Source organism: Lissotriton helveticus, chromosome 7 (genome assembly GCF_964261635.1).
Source record: "Lissotriton helveticus chromosome 7, aLisHel1.1, whole genome shotgun sequence".
Classification (NCBI taxonomy): Eukaryota; Metazoa; Chordata; class Amphibia; order Caudata; family Salamandridae; genus Lissotriton; species Lissotriton helveticus.
This window is the reverse complement of record NC_136068.1, coordinates 1,520,568,109-1,520,589,265: the sequence shown is the minus strand read 5'-3', so window position 1 is coordinate 1,520,589,265 and position 21,157 is coordinate 1,520,568,109. Positions and strand designations below refer to the sequence as shown.

General features: G+C 43.2%; 1 protein-coding gene across 1 annotated transcript in view; it reads left to right on the top strand.

Annotated features, from left to right (window-relative positions):
- Positions 1 to 21,157, top strand: part of PRKCG (protein kinase C gamma) — a 1,201,807-nt gene that overhangs the window by 1,144,044 nt on the left and 36,606 nt on the right. Inside the window, exons 12-15 of the mRNA XM_078650936.1 lie at positions 2,994 to 3,085; positions 4,010 to 4,072; positions 4,397 to 4,535; positions 18,922 to 19,002. Coding sequence (XP_078507062.1) covers positions 2,994 to 3,085; positions 4,010 to 4,072; positions 4,397 to 4,535; positions 18,922 to 19,002 — 375 coding nt within the window. The remainder of the gene's footprint in view (positions 1 to 2,993; positions 3,086 to 4,009; positions 4,073 to 4,396; positions 4,536 to 18,921; positions 19,003 to 21,157) is intronic.

The following is a 21,157-nucleotide window of genomic DNA, read 5'->3' as shown; positions in this document are numbered from 1 at the left end:
ATAGCAGTGCAGCAGACTAAAAGGTGCCAAGATTAGACTCATCATGGAGGTGATGAGTAGATCACCCCAAGACTTCATTGTATCACTTGTCATCTTAAAACTGAGCTTGAAACCAACTCACACCATCAAAGAACATTGTCATGCAACTTCAAAACTCATCAAATGAAGCAGAAAATACACCCAGATGACTAACTCACTACAGAAAACTATCATTGGTTTCCTTTCTAAGCTTAAATCACCGACAAGATCTGCTACTTCATATCAAAGCCTGTCACCTCTTCCAACACACCACCCTACCTAGCAGACACAATCTCTTGTGGATGAATGGAACATATTGGTCCATAACATCAACATAATTGAAACAAAGAAATAAAATAAGGAAATGGCCAGAAGTCTGGTGTCCTCTTGGTCTGAACCAAAGATTTGGAACTTCATCCGAACACAGATCTGTCAGACATCATCACTCATCCCCTTCAGAAAGAAGCTGAAGACACAACTCTTCAAGTACATCCAGTTTCTAACATTTCTATTACTTATCCCACATGCATGTTAACAAAGAGAACTCACTGCCTTGTTTTAGGTGCTAGTGCCCCACAGAAGGGGGTGAAAGGCTGGCCTGCTGCAGGGCCCTCCACCACCTCCTACCTCATGCTTTGGTAAGGCGTCCCTATGTTACATCCTGCATCCAATTTAGTGAAGGGCAGTAACTGAGGTAGTACCAATGGGCGATTTACATAACACACCAAACTGTGTCCCCCCAAGTTTTCCATCTGGGTTGAGTGTGTTGCAGACTGGACCTGCGCCAAGGCATGCAGTCATCACATGACATAGTGGAAACTTCTAAATCCTGGCCAGTGCTGTAAAGGTTGCACCATAACAGCTTACCTGCCAACTTAAGAAATCACTTCGCCATATGAGGAGGGGGTGGGGCCTCGGAGGGGGTGTGGCCTGGTTCCGAGACCTATCTAAGAGGCACTCAGCCAATCAGCAAGCACCCCACTCCCTACTTAAAGAAAAAAGAAACAAAGGGTCATACAGGCTGTCGCCGATGTCCTGGGGTGTTTTCACAACTTTTAATTGACATTGGCTACTTACAGACTCCAAAAAACGAGCTGGAAATCCACTGTATACAGCTTGTTTTTAGCTTGTTTTCCCTGCCACCATATGATTTCGGCTCCTCGCCGTGTGACCATGTGAAGCGAGCCAAAATCATGTGACACACAGTGGCACCGTCTGAGTTGGCCGGTATGTAACTGCTCTGTCATACAGAATCACAGGACGTAGAAGAAGACCAGAAATCACAATAGAATGTGACCCACATATGCCTGAATCAGCTTACAGCCCACAAAGGCCACACTGGGCCACACAGGCTCTTCTCAGGCATTGTTAGGGAGATTGCATGGGGAGGCAGTCATGTCATAAAAGTTCGCTCACTTGTGGTACAGTTTGTAATTCTTCGCAGATTGGACCACTGTAATGCTCTGTATTTGGAAGCACCACAGTACATCATACAGTGATTACAGAGAGTCCAGTCTACGGCGGCTAAACGTGCTCTGAATAGGCAACGTAGGACCTCTACGACTGCAGCCCTGAGAGATCTACATTGGTTGCCTATTAAAGAGAGAATCCGTTTTAAGTGCCTATGTATCGTGTTCAAAGCGGCACATGGCGTGGGCCCTATTCCATTACGGGAAAGATTTTCTTGGTACAATCTGGAAAGGCAGCTCCGTGCTTCCAATCTAAACCTGGTAAAGACCATTGGCTTTAAGAGAGTCAGGATGGGTGGCAGAGCCTTCGGCGTGGCCGCTGCTTAACTCTGGAATGACCTTCCCCAGTCCATTAGACAGACTTATACGCTAACTGGTTTTAGAAAGATGGCGAAAACCTGGCTATTCCCGAGGGGGGATATCTAGCTCCTCTACTGCAATGGTGGATCGGTTCAATTGTAGTACCATCTGAAGTTCAAGCGCCAGGATACCCGTAGGGTGACAGCTTTGCGCTATACAAATGTTCGATACAATACAATACCATGTGTATTTGTAAAGCGCATGTTCACCCAAGGGTATCTTGGCGCTGATTAACAAATATTTATTGTTATCCAACTCAATGGTACTCAATTTATTGAACTCTGAAGGATGAAAGGGTAAGTGGACCCACCAGGATTTGAACCTGTGACCTTGAGGTTGAACACAGGCCCTACAGTGGATGCATTAGTCCACTAAACCACCAAATGCAGCCAAAGCACCAATCTTAACTAGTACCACCACAAGTACAGCTAAAGTAATGCAGTAAATGTAAACATCCTAAAAAAATGCTAGTGGGTAAATTAAAAATTGGAAGGGCACATCATAGCTGAAGGTACATGAAAGAAGGCCTGCTGAATGGTTTCAAACCCTTTTGCTAGTGATTTGCAATTCGTTTAGCTTTCCAACAGTAGGACTTTTCTACTTGAATATGTGGAGTTTTATCCTGCAGTTCTCCTCTCCGGAACTCAGTCTCTCCGTCCTCCAAAGAACCTACCATCCTAGCTCTACTGAGGCACCAAAGATCACATTATGTGCATAACCACCTGGAGTCGAAATGTGTCTGTGCAGTATGACACCTTAATATCGTGACCAACATATTGTCTGACATAAACATTGGGTCCTAAATATTGTTTTCAAAAACATAGCCCCACTGGTGTTAATGATAGCAAGACTACACCCTATATACTATATTCTGACATAACACAGTCTGCGGCTATAGAAGCTACTGACCAATCAGAGATATTTGCAAAAGGTCAGAAGAATCAAGGACACATTTCAGGAATTTTAGGGGAATGTCCCACTGAACCCACTCTCTGGAAGTGCCAATGCCTTTCTGTGAAACCTTACTGATTATATGTGCAAATGTCCAAAAGCCCCGGAGACCAATAACTGGAAGACAGCCAGATGTGCGCCCTACTTTGACCAGATGGGCTTAATTTATTATATGGCCCCTCTCTTTTCCTGTAGGACCGGCTTTACTTTGTCATGGAGTACGTGAATGGAGGGGACCTCATGTATCACATCCAACATCTGGGCAAATTCAAGGAGCCCCATGCCATGTAAGTACATGCACGATGTGCTGCCTGCCACTTTGTATACCTTGTTTTGTTTCGATTGAAGTATTATTTGCATACATGTTTGTGCTGCTAGGCAGACGGAATCTAGCACAACCTTAATGGGTAAAAGAATCACAGTCCTGTATCACTTCGGCTCTGTTCAGTGCATGCACTAGGGCCTGTGGCTTGAAATATGCTGAAATAGCTTTTCTTTTTGTTTCTTCTGTGTCGTTTGCTTTACACACATCTCTTTGGTGAATCTTCTCCAGACACCCTTATCTTCCTCTAGTTATTCTGATCCTCTTTGTCCCAAGTATTTCTGTGACCTTGCTCCGATGACTTTGGTATTACATTGCTCCCTCCCAATTCGCTCTTTCCCTTCAACTCACAGCTTTTTATCCCTTACATTTCTTCCCTTCGATTCTCCACATTTCTCCCTTTTTAATTTCTCTTCTCCTGCTATACTCTCATAGGTTCCTCTTAATTACTAAATGATCTCCTCACACTCCTCTCCTGTTTACTCTGTGGCTGTGCATCTCTTTCTTTACTTCCTTCCTGCCTCTCTTATGTTTATTCCTTTACTACTTTCTCCCTATGAATCTCTCTTTCCACATTTTTCTTCACCACCCTATATCACGTGCTCTCTCTCTACACTCCTCTCTTACCTGTTTGCCTACTGCTTCCTACCTCCCCTCTATTTCCCGCCTCTCCCCTACCCTCCATCATATCCCCTCCTCCACCCTCACTTCCTGACCGTTCCTCACCCTATTCTCTCATTTTTCCCTTCCCTATCCACTTCTTCCACTCCTCTTTCTTTCTTTCTTTCTTTCTTTCTTTCTTTCTTTCTTTCTTTCTTTCTTTCTTTCTTTCTTTCTTTCTTTCTCTCTTCTCCATTTCTTTCTACACTGAATGTTTCCCCTGTTGTAGGTTCTATGGAGCCGAGATTGCAATTGGTCTCTTCTTTCTTCACAACAAAGGCATCATCTACAGGTAAGGTGGCCTGTCTTGGCACCCACCCTTCGATCTGATCTGTTGCCAGTCTATACTTCCATTTACACCAAGTCATGAAATTACATTTCATTTCTTTTGGTCCAAAGGTAACCATAACCATTATAATGCAGCACACTCATATATGCTTGTTCCCATTGTCAAATGCATATTATTAAGTACAAGTCATGGAGTTGGCCTATGCCAAGATACATCTAATCTTCCTTCCATCCATCCATTCTTCCTTGCATCCATCCATCCATCCATCCTTCCTTCCTTCCATCCATTCATCCATTTTTTGTTCGTCTCTCCTTCTTGCCCTCACAGGGATCTGAAGCTGGACAATGTGATGCTGGACGCAGAAGGGCACATCAAGATCACTGATTTTGGCATGTGCAAAGAGAATATCTATTCTGGAGTGACAACAAGGACATTCTGTGGTACCCCGGACTACATCGCACCAGAGGTACAGAAAAAAACATCTTCTAAATCAGTTTAGCATAAAGTGCTCTAACAGAGATGCTGTCAAATAAGTGGCTCAGTTTGTTCATTTGCCAGACTATTTCCCATAATCAAGCATGCACTTTCCACCATAGAAACATTCTCAGACATTTCATGTCCGTCTCATCCTCCCATCTCGGGAGTGGACTCTAGGTAATACATTCACAGCCCAACCGACTCAGCAATTTCGTAGAGGTCCATGCATAGGAGTCTCGTGTTTGAGGAGTAGCAGGGACAAAGATGCAACAAACATTGTTATTTACATTTGAGGCTAAACAATGCCTTATGGTGGCCTCAATCATATGCAAGGACTGAAGACCCAACATGGCATATCATAATGTGCACTTCTACACTCTTCCTTATACCCACTCTCTCTTCTCTATTGGCACATTCATTCTGTCCTTAGTTTGCTATTCTGTTCCCCCTAAGCTCCATGGAGCAGCATGAACTCAGAATACATGCTACACAAGACCACAACATGGCATGAGGGCAAATCTTGGCCCTTTTGGTCAATAACACAGTGGATGAAATGACAGGGGCTAGAGTGACTCAAAGGTAAGTTGACAGTAGTTGCTAGACAATTAAACACATCTGATAGACACAAAGACCATACCGCTTATACCCTTTCACCCTAAAGCACCCTTATATGTAATTATGAAAAAGCCTTACATTTACAATTGGAACTGTGATGTAGGGGGCTTCGTTGCAAGTATATGGCATGAGGAGAAGTGTTTTTATAATATAATTAACAGTTTATTTTCATTTTTAATGATACAATAGTTACAACATAGGTTGTAATAAAACTATTATACAAATATGAAAAATATAAATCGGGTGTGCAGATTTCAGTTTTGTCTGAAACTAAATGAAGTTTATTTTTACATTTCCATGTCCTGGATATTATTAGCTTTTAAACGCGAAATACCCTGAGCAAAACACAGCTAAAAGTATGTTGATGGATGTAAAAGTCTGCCAAAACAATGAGGTGGAGAAGCATCTCTCAAAACATTTTTTTTAAGAAAATCCTCTTGCAAAGATCTTTGCAACATTCCACCATTCTCCATAAAACTAAGTACTACATAAAACTGCTACATCGGCTGGTAACTGATGTCTAAATAGATGACCACATCTTATCATATATAATCACTTTCCACCTTCTTGTAAAAGCCTGCCTTCTATTGCTGTTAGATAGTAGGAATGTTAGTAAGAATCCGTTAGAAAGGGGTAGTTCATAAACCGGTGGACAAACAAGGGGGCATATTAGCAAGAACCGCGTTTAAATTACCGCCATTTTAGTGGCAGGAAGCTGCCGCTAAAACTGCGATAATGGGCTTGCTAATATGCGTTATAGAATTGCAATAGAAGCCCAGATTAGATGTTCTGCACATCTCACCTGGGCTTCTATTGGAATTCTATAACGCATATTAGCAAGCCCATTATCGCCCTTTTAGCAGCAGTTTCCTGCCGCTAAAACGGCGATAATTTTAACAAGGTTCTTGCTAATATGCCCCATGGTTCCTTAGCGATCATGCAAAAACTTTGGTCTAAATCTTGTCATGTGTATTCTACATGAACGTGAATTGAATCAATTGAGTCAGAATCCAATTGTTGAAATTCCAAAGGATAGTCAAATCATTATGGGTTCTCCTGTGTCTTATGATGAGTTGGATATTAAAATGTGCAGTTATTAAATAAAAAAAATAAAAATAGCCGGTGTGTGCCTATCCTATATGAACTAAGATACACAATAGGAAGGGAACCCATTAATGAAACCTATGGTCTTAGGTAATGATTCAGTCTTTTTGATTTGATAATTCCCTTCATTAAACATTATTTACAAAGGTTGTTGAAGAGTTACACCTCATTTAGCTAAGGCACCACTTATCTGCTATAAGAGATTACATTGGGAGTTGATGATGCACTTTTTATTTGTGATGTAACAATCTTACAAAGGAGAATCCCCCAAACAGAGGGTGTAGATCCTGTATCAATATTGTTGATTGGAGTTCATTTTGAAGAATTGGAGCTACAATTAATGTTGAAACTATTGAACCTGATTTTTATTTCATAACATTTTAGATTTACAATAATTCATTTGACATATTATGAGGGTTGTTATTGGCAGAATTTTTGCCCCAACATTTGTAAATATTAAAATATATATTTGAGAAAGAAAATACATTTATGAAAACGATCAATAGAGACAATTCATAAGCTGTTGGCTGTTCATAGACATGAGAATCCAAAATCTCATGATGAAGGGACGTTTTTCAGTGCTGAGATGAGTTGAGGTTCAGTACCATTTGTTTGAAAGTGAGAAATTATGACATTAACAAGTTAGTTAATCATGCTCAAATGCAGCAGTTGATTAAAACTGTTGTGATGTTCCTAACAATACTAAGCATCACCTTGGAGGTTCAGGCAGCCAACTTAGAGTTTTTTTTTTCATTTGAGCTGATGCAATTAAGAGCCCAAGGGCCAGATGTACAACATTCTATTTTGCAGGTCACAAATTGTGAATTTTAGCGACTTTTGCAAATTGGAATGTACCAATGTGTGTCAAACACATTTTGCGATTCCCAATAGGGTCGTAAATGACCTGTCTCAACAATAATCGTGAGGCAGGCGGCAATTTGCGGCCCATTGGGAATGGGCTACAATCGCAAGGATGGTGGCCTGCTGTGGACAGCAGATCACCTTGTTTGTGTTTGCTTTTTAAATAAAGCAACTTTCTTTCCAATTGCAGACCATTTTCCTTAAAGGAAAACAGAATGCGTTTAAAAGAAACAATTGAAAAGTTTCCTTTTTATTTTTTAAGGGCCGGCAGTGGTCCATGGGACTACTGCCTGCTCTTAAAAAATATTTTTGCTGCCAAACACAGAGGGGAAGGGGTCCCCGGGGGATCTCTTCCCATTTGCGACTAGCATACCACCAACTTGAAATTGTTGGTAACTGTGATTGTTTTTTGGTTGCAAAACTCGCTATTAGGAAGGGACACCTGTGGCACGCCCCTTCTTAATAGTGACTTGCAACCTCTATTTTGCATACCAGAAATAGTTTTCCAAATCTCAAATTAGGGTTTTTTAGCAGTCGCAAACGGCCCGATTTTCCGTTTGCAACAGCAAAATAATGCTTGTGCATCTGGCTCGGTTGATCAACTGGATTTTAAAGCCCGTACCTTACAACTTATCCAGTAGACCACAAATGTATATAGTCCACCCATCATATAGAATTTGTGGTGGTTAATAATCACTGTTACTCTCATAGAGGTAGCGGCGGATGGCATGTACGGAGGGTGGGTAGGTGGGTGGGACAAAAAATAAATAACTAATTAAATAATTACACTTACCTTCCTGGTGCAACGTCCTCCTTGCTCGGGTCTTCTTGAGGCAGGCTGCAACGCAGGACCCAGGAAACTAAACTAACCAATTCTGGCACTGCTCTAATGCACCATGAGAGAAGCACCAGGATTGGAGGGAGCTGCCTCCTTCAGCGGTCCCAAGGACACTGGAGCCATATGCTTTCTCTAACACAGCTGTCTTCCACAGCTAGGTTAAAGAGGCTTAGAATTTACATGTCTGGCTAGCCATCGCATGACGGCTGGTCAAAGAGACATGTGCACTTTAAACTTAAAGTGCCCTGCCCATCAGAGTTCTCTGCTGTTGCTAGTCAGCTGCGGCCCGCTCACGACCTGATGCTCAGCAAGGGATGGGGTTATTAAAAATTAAAATGGTAATAAATGAATTTTATTACCATTTCATTTTTCATCTATTGGGGCAATTTTGTTAGTGGTGCAACGCACCTCTGCCTCAATGAGGAACAGCCCTTGCATAGAGGAGAGGAGTTAATAATGAATCACCCAGCCAGAATTACAACCTTGGACCAGCAAGGCACTACAGCACATTGTTGACTCAAAGGGGTCTCTCATTATTGGGAACATTCAGGCACCCACCTTTGTCTTCTCCATACCCCCACAGAGATGTGACACACAGTTTTCCAAAACCCTCAAGTACAAGTCGAAGCATAAAGATAAATACTGTACAACAGACTGTGCATGTTCCCTTGGCATGTATTGTTTCAGGAGCGTGTACCTTCTATTGAGTGGGGACCTAATCATCTTCTTTTGGTGTCTCTCCTGCGGCAAATCACCACAGAGCATCCCGGATCAATATCCACAAACAATAGGAACAATAATGAGAAGCTGTGTGGGGGAAGGTGGAGGTGTTTACTGCAGACAGTGGAGCTCAGTGTCTCCGTGCATGCCATTTCAATGGCCGCAGGAAATACAAGCATGCCTTCATGGGCTTTCTCTATCACTTGCATCATGTCCAATGCAGTCACACACAGGTCAGTAACTAACACTGTACACTGCCTGAGAAAAAACAGCTTCTTATCTCAGGAGGCCACAAGGAAGTTGGAGACTCATCTTTTCAAGGAGCACACAGTTGTGAACTTGTTCTCTCTTCTTACAGCTTGTTCATGGTCTTGAATCATCCCTCCCTTATACAGCTCTCTGTTGCTTGCTGGTCAGTTTTGCAGTATAGAAATCAAAATACATACTGTTATACACACATACTTAGAGCTTTACATCCTGGTACGGCTGTTTTTGTCTGTTTTTCAGCACTATCTTATAGCCCATCTCATTACAAGGTCATCTCATAATTGGGGTGCCCGTAGTTTAGACCTAGATCACATGCCTCACTACATAAAATTGTGTGCACTCCAACGCTTGTGTAAACTCTCTAGGATAGCACATGAGCAAGAGCGAGCACAGCTATGTATCATGGGCGTAGGAACTGTGGAGGTGGGGGTGGGGCTGGGAGGGGATAAGGGAATTTATCCTCCCAAGATTTCAGAGTGAGGGTGTGCAACGGACAATAATCCCCCCACCCCCCGATTTTGAAGTGGTAACTGAAAGTTGAACGGTATGTCTCTCTGAAACCAAGCTGCATGGATGTACAATGTTATCATACCTTGAGGTCTGCGTCTCCATAGGAAATGCATTTTTTTGGTTTGCTAATAACTTGGGCCCTGTTTGATGAATCTTAATGAAACGTTAAAAAAGTGCTCTCTTTTGACAAGTTTCTTTATGGAAAGTTTCAGGGTGATCTGTGAAGCAGGGACCTAGAAAAAGGAGACTCCCAAAACACAAAATCCCTATGCATTTTCCATAGACTTTTTTTAACAGCTCTACCGCAAAAACGACACCAAATTTTGGAAGAAGCTGGATATTGGTTCAAAAAGCATGCTTTTTGTGATTTGGTGTAAATCTGTTCAGTAGGTTTTAAGAAATTAAGGATCAAAAACCTTTGCATAGCTGGACGGCTGGGATTGAGGGACTCCCTTGAGAGTCCCTTGAACCCAATTAAAACAAATAGAGAACACTGATTGGCCTAGAACACTTTTTTCCCCTTGGACCAACTTGCCTTCTCAGGATTAAGGCTCCCACTCTGATTGGCTGCTGCAACATGAGGAAAAATGTTGCAGGCAACCATTATTAAGTCCCCCTCCCTGAGTTGAAATCAACCTGGGGACCCCATCCCCTGGGGCCTGGTGCACATTTTGAAGGGGGCATGGGGCCTCTCTCCCGAGCCAGCATTGGCCCCAGGCACCCCAACCCTCTTTGACTAGTACATTTTAAATAGGAGAATAGGGCATGGTGCCCACCTAGCTTGTTACAGCCCTGGGGTCCCCACCCCTCAGGGCCTACAACAATTGTAGAAGGGGAGGGTTATTGGTAACCCTACTAAGCTGCTTTGTGGCCTGCGGACCCTATTCCCTCCAGGCCCTTATAAAGCAAAGTCCTGGGGTCCCTAATCCCAAGGACACTGTTAGCTACCTGCTCACCAGAGCATGGGGAGGGAGACTGCACTGATCCTGCTGGTGGGAGCAGAAAAGCTCCTGCCAGGTGAGGTCAGAAGAGTTTTTCCCTGCCTGTGCTCTGGTGGGCAGGAAATTTAGGTTTGCTTTGGAGAGGGCAGCAGAAAAGCTGTCCCGTTGGGGGTGCAAACAAGAGAAGCTGGCTCATCGAGCACCAGGAAGGGCGCTGTGGGAGCCGTTGGGGCATGGCAGCCCACTAGACTCCCCCACCACAGCCTCCATGGCAGTGCTGTAGTCTGCTCCCTGCACAGCCTATATGAAAATGAAAAAAAGGATATGGCATGCTGCTAAATTAAAAAAGAAAAAGAGAATGGCAGCGCAGAAGTGGACTCCACACACCGCCTTAAAAATAAAAAAGCAAACACAACAAGATGATTCACTGAGTGTTGAAACTTTTCAAACATTTGATTAAAACCTTTGTTCTTTTGCTCACCATGCCATCCCTGTTTTGACCTAGCCATATGCAAGTCAGTCTTGACCCTGCTCCCCTTGGGAACAGTTCAACCTGAACTGCCAGACCAGGTCCTCGCTGGACTGGAATCAAGAATCCTGGTATCAGTTTCAGGGTATCCCCCTTCATCAGCCAGGGTAGTTTGAATCCAACAGCACAGCGAGCAAGGGACCCATGTCTGGGCATACCCATGGACACTTAGGGCAAACATAGCAAACACAACAAGATGAGGGACAGAGTGTTGAAACTTTTCAAACACACCCCCAGTCAAGAAATCGGGGTCAAATACATCATTGTTTTGCTCACCATGCGACCCCAGTTTGGACCCAGCCATATTCAAAGCAGATTTGACCCTGCTCCCCATGAGAACAGTCCAGCCCAAATGCCAGACCAAGTCCTTGTTGGACCTTAAACAAGCACCCTGTGCAAAACACAAAATACAAACACCCTAATACAAAAAAAGGTTTTAAAAAAACCCTGCAAATTGCTAAAGTCCTGCCCCCTTTCACTACCACTCTGCAAAAGCGCTTCCTGGTGCGCAACTGTTTGGGGGATGGAGTCTACTTGCCTGCAGAGGGTCCTTAAGGGCCAATTAGCCCTCCTGCTACCTCCAGTAAGTCAAACACAGCATCATTCCTGAGAGCTGGTTGGAGTTTCCGCACCCTTTCTCCACCACACTGCAAATGTGACTACCAGTTAAAAAACCATTGGAATTCACTTAAAAAATCAAAGGTTAAAGTTAGGAAACAGAGTTTGTAAAAACCACCGAAATTCACCGAACAAAATAAAGGTTACAGGGAAGTTATAGTGAGGAAACCGAATTAAAAAAACCTTAGAAATTCACTGAAAAAAACACGAAGATTACAATGGCGTTATAGTTAGGCTCAGATTTCACTCGTATACAACTAGTGAAATTTAACAGTTATAGTTACCTGAACTAACTATAACTTACACCCCCGCAATGCACTGCTTATGACTTCACATTTTACATCAATCATGACATGGTCAGTGACATCACTGATGACATCTCAAATGACATCACTGATGACATCATCCACCGAAACACTCACACAACCACTCACACCCCATACAACCTCTGATATGCCAACTCACACACCCACACAACCACTCACATACCAATTCACAGACCCATACCAGTACACACATACCAATTCACTTCTCCATAGAGCCACTCACACCCCCAGTCACTCACTTGTGCAGCCACTCACACAACACTTCATTCACCCATACAGCTACTAATACCAGTCTCTCACCCTAACAGCCACTCACAGAGCCACACACTCACCCAAATAGTTACTCACACATCCACCTATTTACCTACAGTCACTCACACACCCACTCACTCACCCATACAGCCTCTCAACACAGCCACTCACTCACCCATACAAGCACTCACACACTTGCACGCCTGGACAATCACTTACATACCCATTCAAATTTTTTTTCAAGCACCCACATATCCGCTCACTCACCCATACAGCCATTCACACAGACACACACTCTCCAATACAGCCACTCAGACACTGACTCAGTGATCCAAACACCCACTCAAACTGCCACTTACACATCCATACAGCTACTTACACACCCAGTCACTCACTCACTCAGTCATTCAGACACCCACTCACTCACCCATACAGTCTCTACACAGCGAGTTAACCACCCAGAAAACCTGGACAGTGATCAACTCATACAAAAATTGCAGCCCTATGAGTACGTGTCAGCGCATTTCTCATTGGCTATAAAGCACCAGTTTATGCAATTCCATTTTGGCATTTGGGAGACCAAACATGTTATCCCCCCTTGGAAAGACCAGTTGCAAAACCAAGAGTGTCAACTCTGTAGATACAAGCAAGAATCACAAGAACACAATGTTAGTCTGTGCCAGAGGCCCATGACAGAAAGGAAAAAAACTTTTGAAATCAATATTTAAAAACTTGAAGGTTCGCTCCTGCAGGCAACCGGTAATCACCTAGCAAGGCGGTTCCTCAATTCCCCTTGTCTTTGGGAGGGGTAACAGTTCTTAATGAAATGGGACAAGTCAAAGAACAATAACATTAAATCATCACTAGGGGGGGCCAAATTATTTTTTTATACTACAGAGCATTTAGACTTTAGTCATGAATGCGCCAATTTATCAACAAAAAAATAAGAAAAAGTTGTCAACCACAAGACCCCATGTTTGCACAGGTCACTTGCACTTTTAAAATGAGAAAGTCCTGGGATAAGTTAACAAATGGAAGTCTTCCTTCACAGTCCTGTAACCTTAAAGGAATGAAACAACAATTATTGCCATTTATCATCATGGAGGAACAACTCAGCAAGGTGACCCTTATTCAAGACTATTAAATGTAACAGAACATTAGCACTTTAGTTACAACTGAGCTGCTTTATTTATAAAAATGTTTATTATCAGACTTGATATTTGCACAAGGCATCTGTACTTTAAAAATAGAGGAAATTATCAGCTGCAAAAGAAATTTTTTAGGTTTGTTTTGTTTTATAGCATCGTAATTATGAATTTCAACAATTAACTTATCAATGATTTTATTGGTATATAATGGTTTTAAATAAGTATACAAATAAAGTTGAAACATCAGCCTAGAGCCACTCACACTGCCACTCACTCCCCCATACAGCCACTGACACACCCACTCACTTACCAATACAGCCACTCACACCCCATCTCACTCACCCACCCAGCTACTAACACATCCACTTATACACCCATACAACAACTCACACGCCCATATACACAAGCATACAAACAGTCACCGAGCCATTCACATAATATATGCTAGAAGTAATAACAGTCAGTAGTAGTTCACCTAGTATACTAATGTAACTTCTGTAGTAGTTTAGTATATATTTTTAACACCCATCAGCTCTTAAAAACACTTACAGTGACTTGATGCTGTCATCACTTACAGTCACTTGATGCTGTCATTTGAAATGTAGCGGTACAAAAGGGGGAGGTGATGGGCGGAGCATCTGAACCAATCAAACACTCACTCCACTCCACTCACTGGCTGAAGATGGCTGAAATGACAGAAACCGGTCCTAGGAAGCTTGTTTCCGGTCCAGGGAAGGCATGGCTTGGCAGTTCGGGCTGGACTGTTCCAATGAGGCACAGGGTCAGCCTGATTTGCATATGGCCATGTCTGAACTGGGGTGGCAGAGTGGGCTAAAGAACGGTGATGAATTCAACCCAGATCTGTTGACTGGGTGTGAGTGTTTGATTGGTTCAGATGCTCCGTCCATCACCACCCCCTTTTGTACCGCGTCATTTGAAATGTCATCAGTGATGTCACTGACCATGTTATGAGTGATGTAATATGTGAGGTCATAAGCAGTGCATTGTGGAGGTGTAAGTTAAAGTTAGCTCAGGTAACTATAACTACTGAATTTCACTGGTTTTGAACAAGTAAAATCTAAGCCTAACTATAACGTCCCTGGAACCCCAGGGCACCTACATTTGACATGCTGGGGACAGCGGGGGAGCCTGAAGGCCCCGCTGTCCTGGCCAGCTCCCCAACTCCTGTGGGAGCCGGTATTACTTTTTACACACAGGGAGCTGCTGACATGCGGCTCTCTGTGAGTAAAAAGAAAAGTGTGACTAATCAAATAGAAAGAGGGCCCCTGAAATATATATTGCAGGCAGCGTACCAGGGAAACATAAACCTAAAAAGCAACAAAAGAAAAATACCTGCCTCTGATGAAGGTAAGCGGAATGTCTCGCTATAAGTAGCGAGCTAAACACCCTATGGATCAAGCCAAAATGTTACACATTTTATTGAATATTAGACTATCACATCCTTAAATTAATCAAACAAAGTTTTATTCTTTAGTACAAAATTGATGACAGTCAATATCAACAGCTTAAATACACATATTGTCAAAAACTGTAAAACTGCACTCTTATATATTGCCAGATATCCATATTTTTCCTTTTTCTGTCCCCCTATATACACTCAATCTATTCAATCTCACCTACACATGTTACACATACCACATACAGGCTTTTCCACTAGCATACTAGATCAATATTTGTGAACAGAACAGAATGGGCACCACGCAGAAGAATCAATCTCATAGAGCTCTTATCATTTAGAGAGTTTCAATATGACTTAATGCTCTGAGGACCATTTCAATCGCTCTTTTGATGTATAAAATAAATCCAATAAAATAGATAAAGCGTTCAGTTTTGTACATTGATTTTTGTGCAATAAGATATAGACAACATCATCTAATGTTGTGGTACTAATATTCCTGATCAGCCATGAGCCGATGCATGTTTCGATGTGGGCCACAGAAATGGCAACACCTTCGTCAGGGCTCTCAGAATTAATGTTCTATAATTTGATATAGGGTAGAAAAAATGAGGGGGGCCAAGAACATGGATTTGCAGGTCCCCAAACTGGCTTGACTACATTCCTAACAAGCGAGTTAATAGAAGGAGACACTGATGCTATGGCCACTGCTCATGTGGAATGAGCAGCTTATCGCTGTCCTCAAGTGAAAGTACTGAATCTTGGTCTGTGTAATACAAATACAATAGGAGTTATATGGTCATAGTCCACGAATGTTCTGAATATCTCAAATGCTTACTGAGACTAAATTTAGGAAGGATCTTGATGGGACAATAGCGTAAATATTCAAATTCCAAGCTTGATTAAAGGTTTAAGTGAGCCGATTTTTCCCTCAATCAGCAAAGAGTGCTCTCTACTTTGAGCAAGCAAGAACAAAAGGCTCTTGCTTGCTCAAAGCAGATCACTGTTTGCTATGGCATGGCAGGAGCACCACCACAGCAAACTGTAATATCCCGGGGGTGGGCAACGGGGAGATTGCCGGAGCCAGCCTGGGGGGTGGCGGTCCCCAAGGCCATGTATGGCTCCAGGAGGGAGGGCCGCATGGCCCCTCTGTCTAAGTAGGGGCCTGACCTGGGGATGTGCCGGTCCCAGTGGGTGCGAACAGCTCTGGAGGGGGGTCACATGGTCCCCCTCCCATTTCTTTATAATCCAGTTTTGCCCCGGGGATGTGGTGGTCACTGGGGCGGGGGGGTCCTTGAGGCCCCCCACATGAAAATGTAAAAGCCCTGGAGGTGGAAGTCCTCGGGGCAGGGGGGTCCTCAAGGCCCCTCATTACATTATCCCCAGGGAGGTGGCTCTCCATGGAGCTGAACCTCTTTTATTATGTTTGGCCCAGGGAGATAGTGGCACCCAGGGCAAGGGGGTGTCACATAGGCACCCTCCACATTACTACATAAACTACCCCATTGACCACGGGCCTTTATTTAACGAAGCCTGGGAGACCGCGGTTCATTCTTTAAATAAATTTGTCGGGAGTTGCGGTTCCAGCCCAACTCCCACCCATTATTTTTAAAATGCTTTTTTGACCCTGGGGGGGTCCCTGTGGGACCACCACCCCCACCCATTCTAGTGGACTAGGAGGCCAGGGGGTGTTCTACCCTGCCCCATTTTCTTTTTTTCTACCTTTTTTCTTGTGACTCGGTTTAACCCTTCACATAGAGGGCTCTAAAACTTCCTGGTTTGAAGTGTTGGCAGTCACTCAGATCTCAGGCACGATATCGGGAGAGGTTTTGGATCCACCACAGCCCCAGTTGAATATCTGAGAAATATATGAATTTCTCAGCAACTACTGAACAGATTTACACCAAGAGCTACCTTTTTGCCAAATTTGGTGTAATTCCATTCAGCAGTTCGAACTGTAGCAATGTCTAAAGTTTCCTATGGAAATTAACAGGGAAAAAAAGCATTTTGGGGCCCCCCTTTCTCTTGGGCCCTGCTTGATGGATCACCACGAAATTTTCAAGACAGCAGCTGAAGTATGTGGAGTTTTAGTTTTGAAAATTCACGAGGATTCATCAAACGTCGCCAAAGTGATTGGCAAATGAAAAAACACTCTTCTTATGTAGGTCCTAACTATAACTACCTAATATAAATGACCAGGTTCACGGATGGGGTCATTATCTGGTCTGGGGTGAACAGACTGCATCAGTGTTGGTCTATAGGAGCATGAGTCAAAAGATTGATACAGAAATGTAGATGAGTTACAACAGCTGCAGAGTCAGTCACAGGACTGTGGGGATAATAACCCCATCTGTGGACCTGGTCATTTACATCTTTCATCCCACGGATCCTTTTTCCTTATTGCCCTCTCATATAATCCCACAGAAATCCAACCTTTGGTGGATCTTTCGAATGAAGCACTCCTCAGGCTTCTGATCGTCCTCCCAGACTGGTAGGTCTTCACCACCACCTGCCAATTACTTTTCAACATGTAACACACCATACTCATGGTTCATTTGTTTCATAGGCTGTCCCCCCTGTCCTGAAGGAGACCCGCTGTGACTCCACTTGAATCACGCACATTTTGGGTTGAAACATCGATGTGCCTGCACAATGATTCCCCTGCTCTCTCCACTCCACTTGAAAAGCAGAACCTTGTACGGATTGGAGATTCAAGCATATAGGGATTGATGTCTATTGAATGAACATTTTTATAAACTTTTTGTACAGCACTGTGTATATGTATTCACTCAAAGTACTGTGTCACTTCTAGATCACCTTATTACAAATCGTTTTTTTATAACGCTTTGTTTTCTGTGACAGTCGGACTATGTTATCCCCAAAGCATATTGTAAGGAAAATTAATTAATTTACTAACGCAATTCTTGTTGTTTACTTCAATTTAGGTGTGTTCCTTTTCATTTTTGTACATATGTTTATGACCTAGTTAAAGTAATTACCCTCCTCCCGACAGAACCTACCTTACCTTAGATTTCAGATACCCAGGTTCTGAGGGTCACTGGGTAACTCCATTTGACTTAATGTTAGTTAAAGCATAGACATACAGAAGACTTACAGACATGTTTTTTTTTAATTGCAACTTTATTAAACCTTTTTATAATAATCACTATTATTACACACTATTTTGTGTAAATTACTGAAATATACATTTATTCAAAATGTTGGGGATTTTTGGAGAAAGATCATAGGCCTGTTTTATATATATTGATATGCTCACCCCTTGATAAAGTCAATAAGCCCACTTTTTACAATTTGATGTTGCGTTTCTTTAATAATGTCAGGAAGTCTCCCTTTGTGCACCCAGGGCCTGCGTGACCAACTGCACGCTAAGCATGCCAGAAGGCCGTGTGCTGCTGAAGGTCGGGTGCTAGTAGGGGTTTGGGTGCCGGACCTCACACAGACCAGGCCTTGCTCCCAACCCCACACCATGTATGGCCGAAGGCTGAGCAGTAGGTGGTAGGGCTCTTGCAGGTGGTTGGATGCAGGGCCTGGTAGTGTATGGCATGGGGTTGCTTGCCTGTAAGGGGCTGGACGCAGGGACTGGCCGCAGGACAGGCACTATAGCTAACCTCACACGGCGAAGGTTGGTTGGCTGCCAATGGGGGTTGGACACAGGCCCAGCATGGTGGGGATATGCCTTTCAACAGCACCCTGGAGCTGGTAGTTGGCATAGCTGTTAGCAGGCCCTAGGTAACGAGGCTGACTTTCTACCCAGTTGACCTTAAAGTCAGAGTCCCTTTCCTATAGGGACTTGTAGGCTCATACTTTAATGGATGAAGTGAAACTACTAGTCCAGCATCATTTCTCCCATTGCATCCTGGTAGATGCAGTTCATAGTGATTTTGAATAACTCACAAATAGAATAGCGTTTGCCACAAGTTTTGGTACAGACAATGCTTGCATCTAACTGCTGATGGCTGAAGAAACAAGACTGGCTGAAATGTGTACCTTATTTAGTTTAGACTCCGTATTTATAGTGTGGGACTAAGAGGTAAAAAGATTGACTATGGGTGATGATAGCCACTACACCCACCAGAGGGTGAAGTAGTAGAGTGGCGTATCTCAGTTTATGATTCACTCTGCTCTCAGTCCAAAGTCGGTCCAAGCTGAGGGTCCTGCTTCTTGAGTTCTGGCGTTTGCACTGATAACATCTCTCTCTCTTTCTGCAGATCATTGCCTACCAACCCTATGGGAAGTCAGTTGACTGGTGGTCCTTTGGAGTTTTACTCTACGAAATGTTGGCCGGACAGGTAAGCAGGGGCACTATTGAGTCCCCATTTCTAGGCTCCTGGACCTGCTAGTATTGATGAGGAGTGTAACCATGACAACACCAAACACATGCGACATAAATACATAAATAAATACGTTTGATGATGCTAATGTTGTTTCTAGCACACTGTGCAGGACCTCAACATCTTCAACTCCTCTGGAAACGTGCACATAGTAGGTTAATGTGCATTTTCATCGTTAATCTCTAGAGGCGACATGGAATGATGATGAAAAAGCAAAGAATAAAACAAATCAGAATAACGTAACAAACACATATAGTACTCTGTGGACTGAGTAGTCAAGCTGATGTTGAATTGTGTTTGTACCTCTGAAGGTTGCGACTGGTGCAATTCTTGCTCGATGTTGGTGACGTCTGTTAATAGTGAGTCATACAGAGGATCATAATGGTGTTGGTAGCTGTATGTGTGAATCAAGCCATTAGTTCACTATAGTGAGGGTTCGGTCCCTCGTGTATTGCAATTCAGACTCTGGTGGTGGTGGTGGTCGTGGTGAATTCTGACACTCATGCAGTCTAGTGTGGAGCCTCTCGCTAGTGCACTATAATATGACTTTACATCTTGAAATTGGTTGTGATTTTGAATCCTGTCACTTGTGAACTAAAGCATTGTAGCCTCTCTGGCTCTGCCTGTAATTAATAAACAAACGTCCCTAGGGCCCAAGGTTGGGGAGAGGACTGGCAGCTGTTCACAAGATCCACTAGTTTCCACTAATTTTAACTTTTCAGATTATACAAAACAAATAGAGAAATTTCTGACAATAAGGTTTTGTGTTAAAAACATTTCCATTTAATATATCATCAACAAACACATTCAATGTATTTAAGTGCCATTACAATAAAAAAAGTGTCATTACAATAAAAAAAGGTTTTTAAAAACTGTGATAATTCACAGTGACATTTTCTTAAAAATTTTTTATACACAAGATCACATAAAAGAACCAATAAGTCGACGCAGCGTTTCGGTATGTTCAAATACCACCTTCTTCAGGACAGTTCTATAGTTAAAGAAAACATACAATTATTGATCTTGTTGACAGATTGTTTTACAACTTATTTCACATTCTTTATTCACATGTATAGGGACCCCTGTCGATTTACTGCTTGGCATGCATTATCTACGGTATCAAAAAAAGGGGGTCTCATTAACAATCATTTTTTAGGCACTCTACAGGGTGTGCTAGTGGATCTGATCTGTTTCAGCTGTGGCCAGTGGTTAGGAGTATGCTTTCACCCGACTTATAGTCAGGGAGACTTTCTTGTGGTTTGATTCATTAATTTCCACAATCCAGTGAAGGGTGATTCAGGTTTTGGGGTCATTTACCTTAATACTAGTGTGTGCTTTCGCCTAGGTTTTTCATCTCTAGCCAGCCCGGAGTCTTCTTTAGGGCTGAAGAAAGACTTTGTCTTTGTCTTGCTTCTACCGCTTCCGGATGTTTCCACCCTTTAAAATAATGGTAGAGGCATTCCCTGTTAATTTAAAATCTAGGGTCTCTCTTTTCTATGTTTCCAGGTTCTTACTTGATAATTACCTTCTACGGGTAGATAAATGAATTCTCTTTCCCTCGTTTCGTCTTGTAATGATCAGAAATATCCCGACCGGCTCCACACGTGTCTCGAGAAGATCTACACGTGGATGTGCAGCTCAGCCCTAAAGTTAAATGGCTCCAAGACGGAACTGATGCTGCTGGGGAACTCCTCTCCATCTCTGTCCCCCAGCAGCTGGCCAGACTGTCTGGGACCGGTACCCCCCCCCCAAACAGGAGATCAAGAGCTTGGGGGTATGGCTGGAGCAGGACCTATCATTTAAAACTCATGCCAAAAAGACTGCTGGCGTGTGCTTTGGCCTGCTCCGCGCAGCCCAGAAGATTCTGCCCCTGCTCCCAGTGACCACCCGAAGGCTTCTCATCCAGGGACTTATCATCTCGCGGCTGGACTTCAGCAATGCGTTATTCCTGGGTGCACCCGAATCTACCCTGAATAAACTGCAGCAAGTGCAGAACGCGGCGGCCAGGCTTTTGACGGGTCTCCCCAGGCGTCAATCTGCTCGCCCGGCGTTGAGGGCATTGCACTGGCTCCCTGTGAGGGACAGGGTGAAATTCAAGTCACTTTGTATCGCT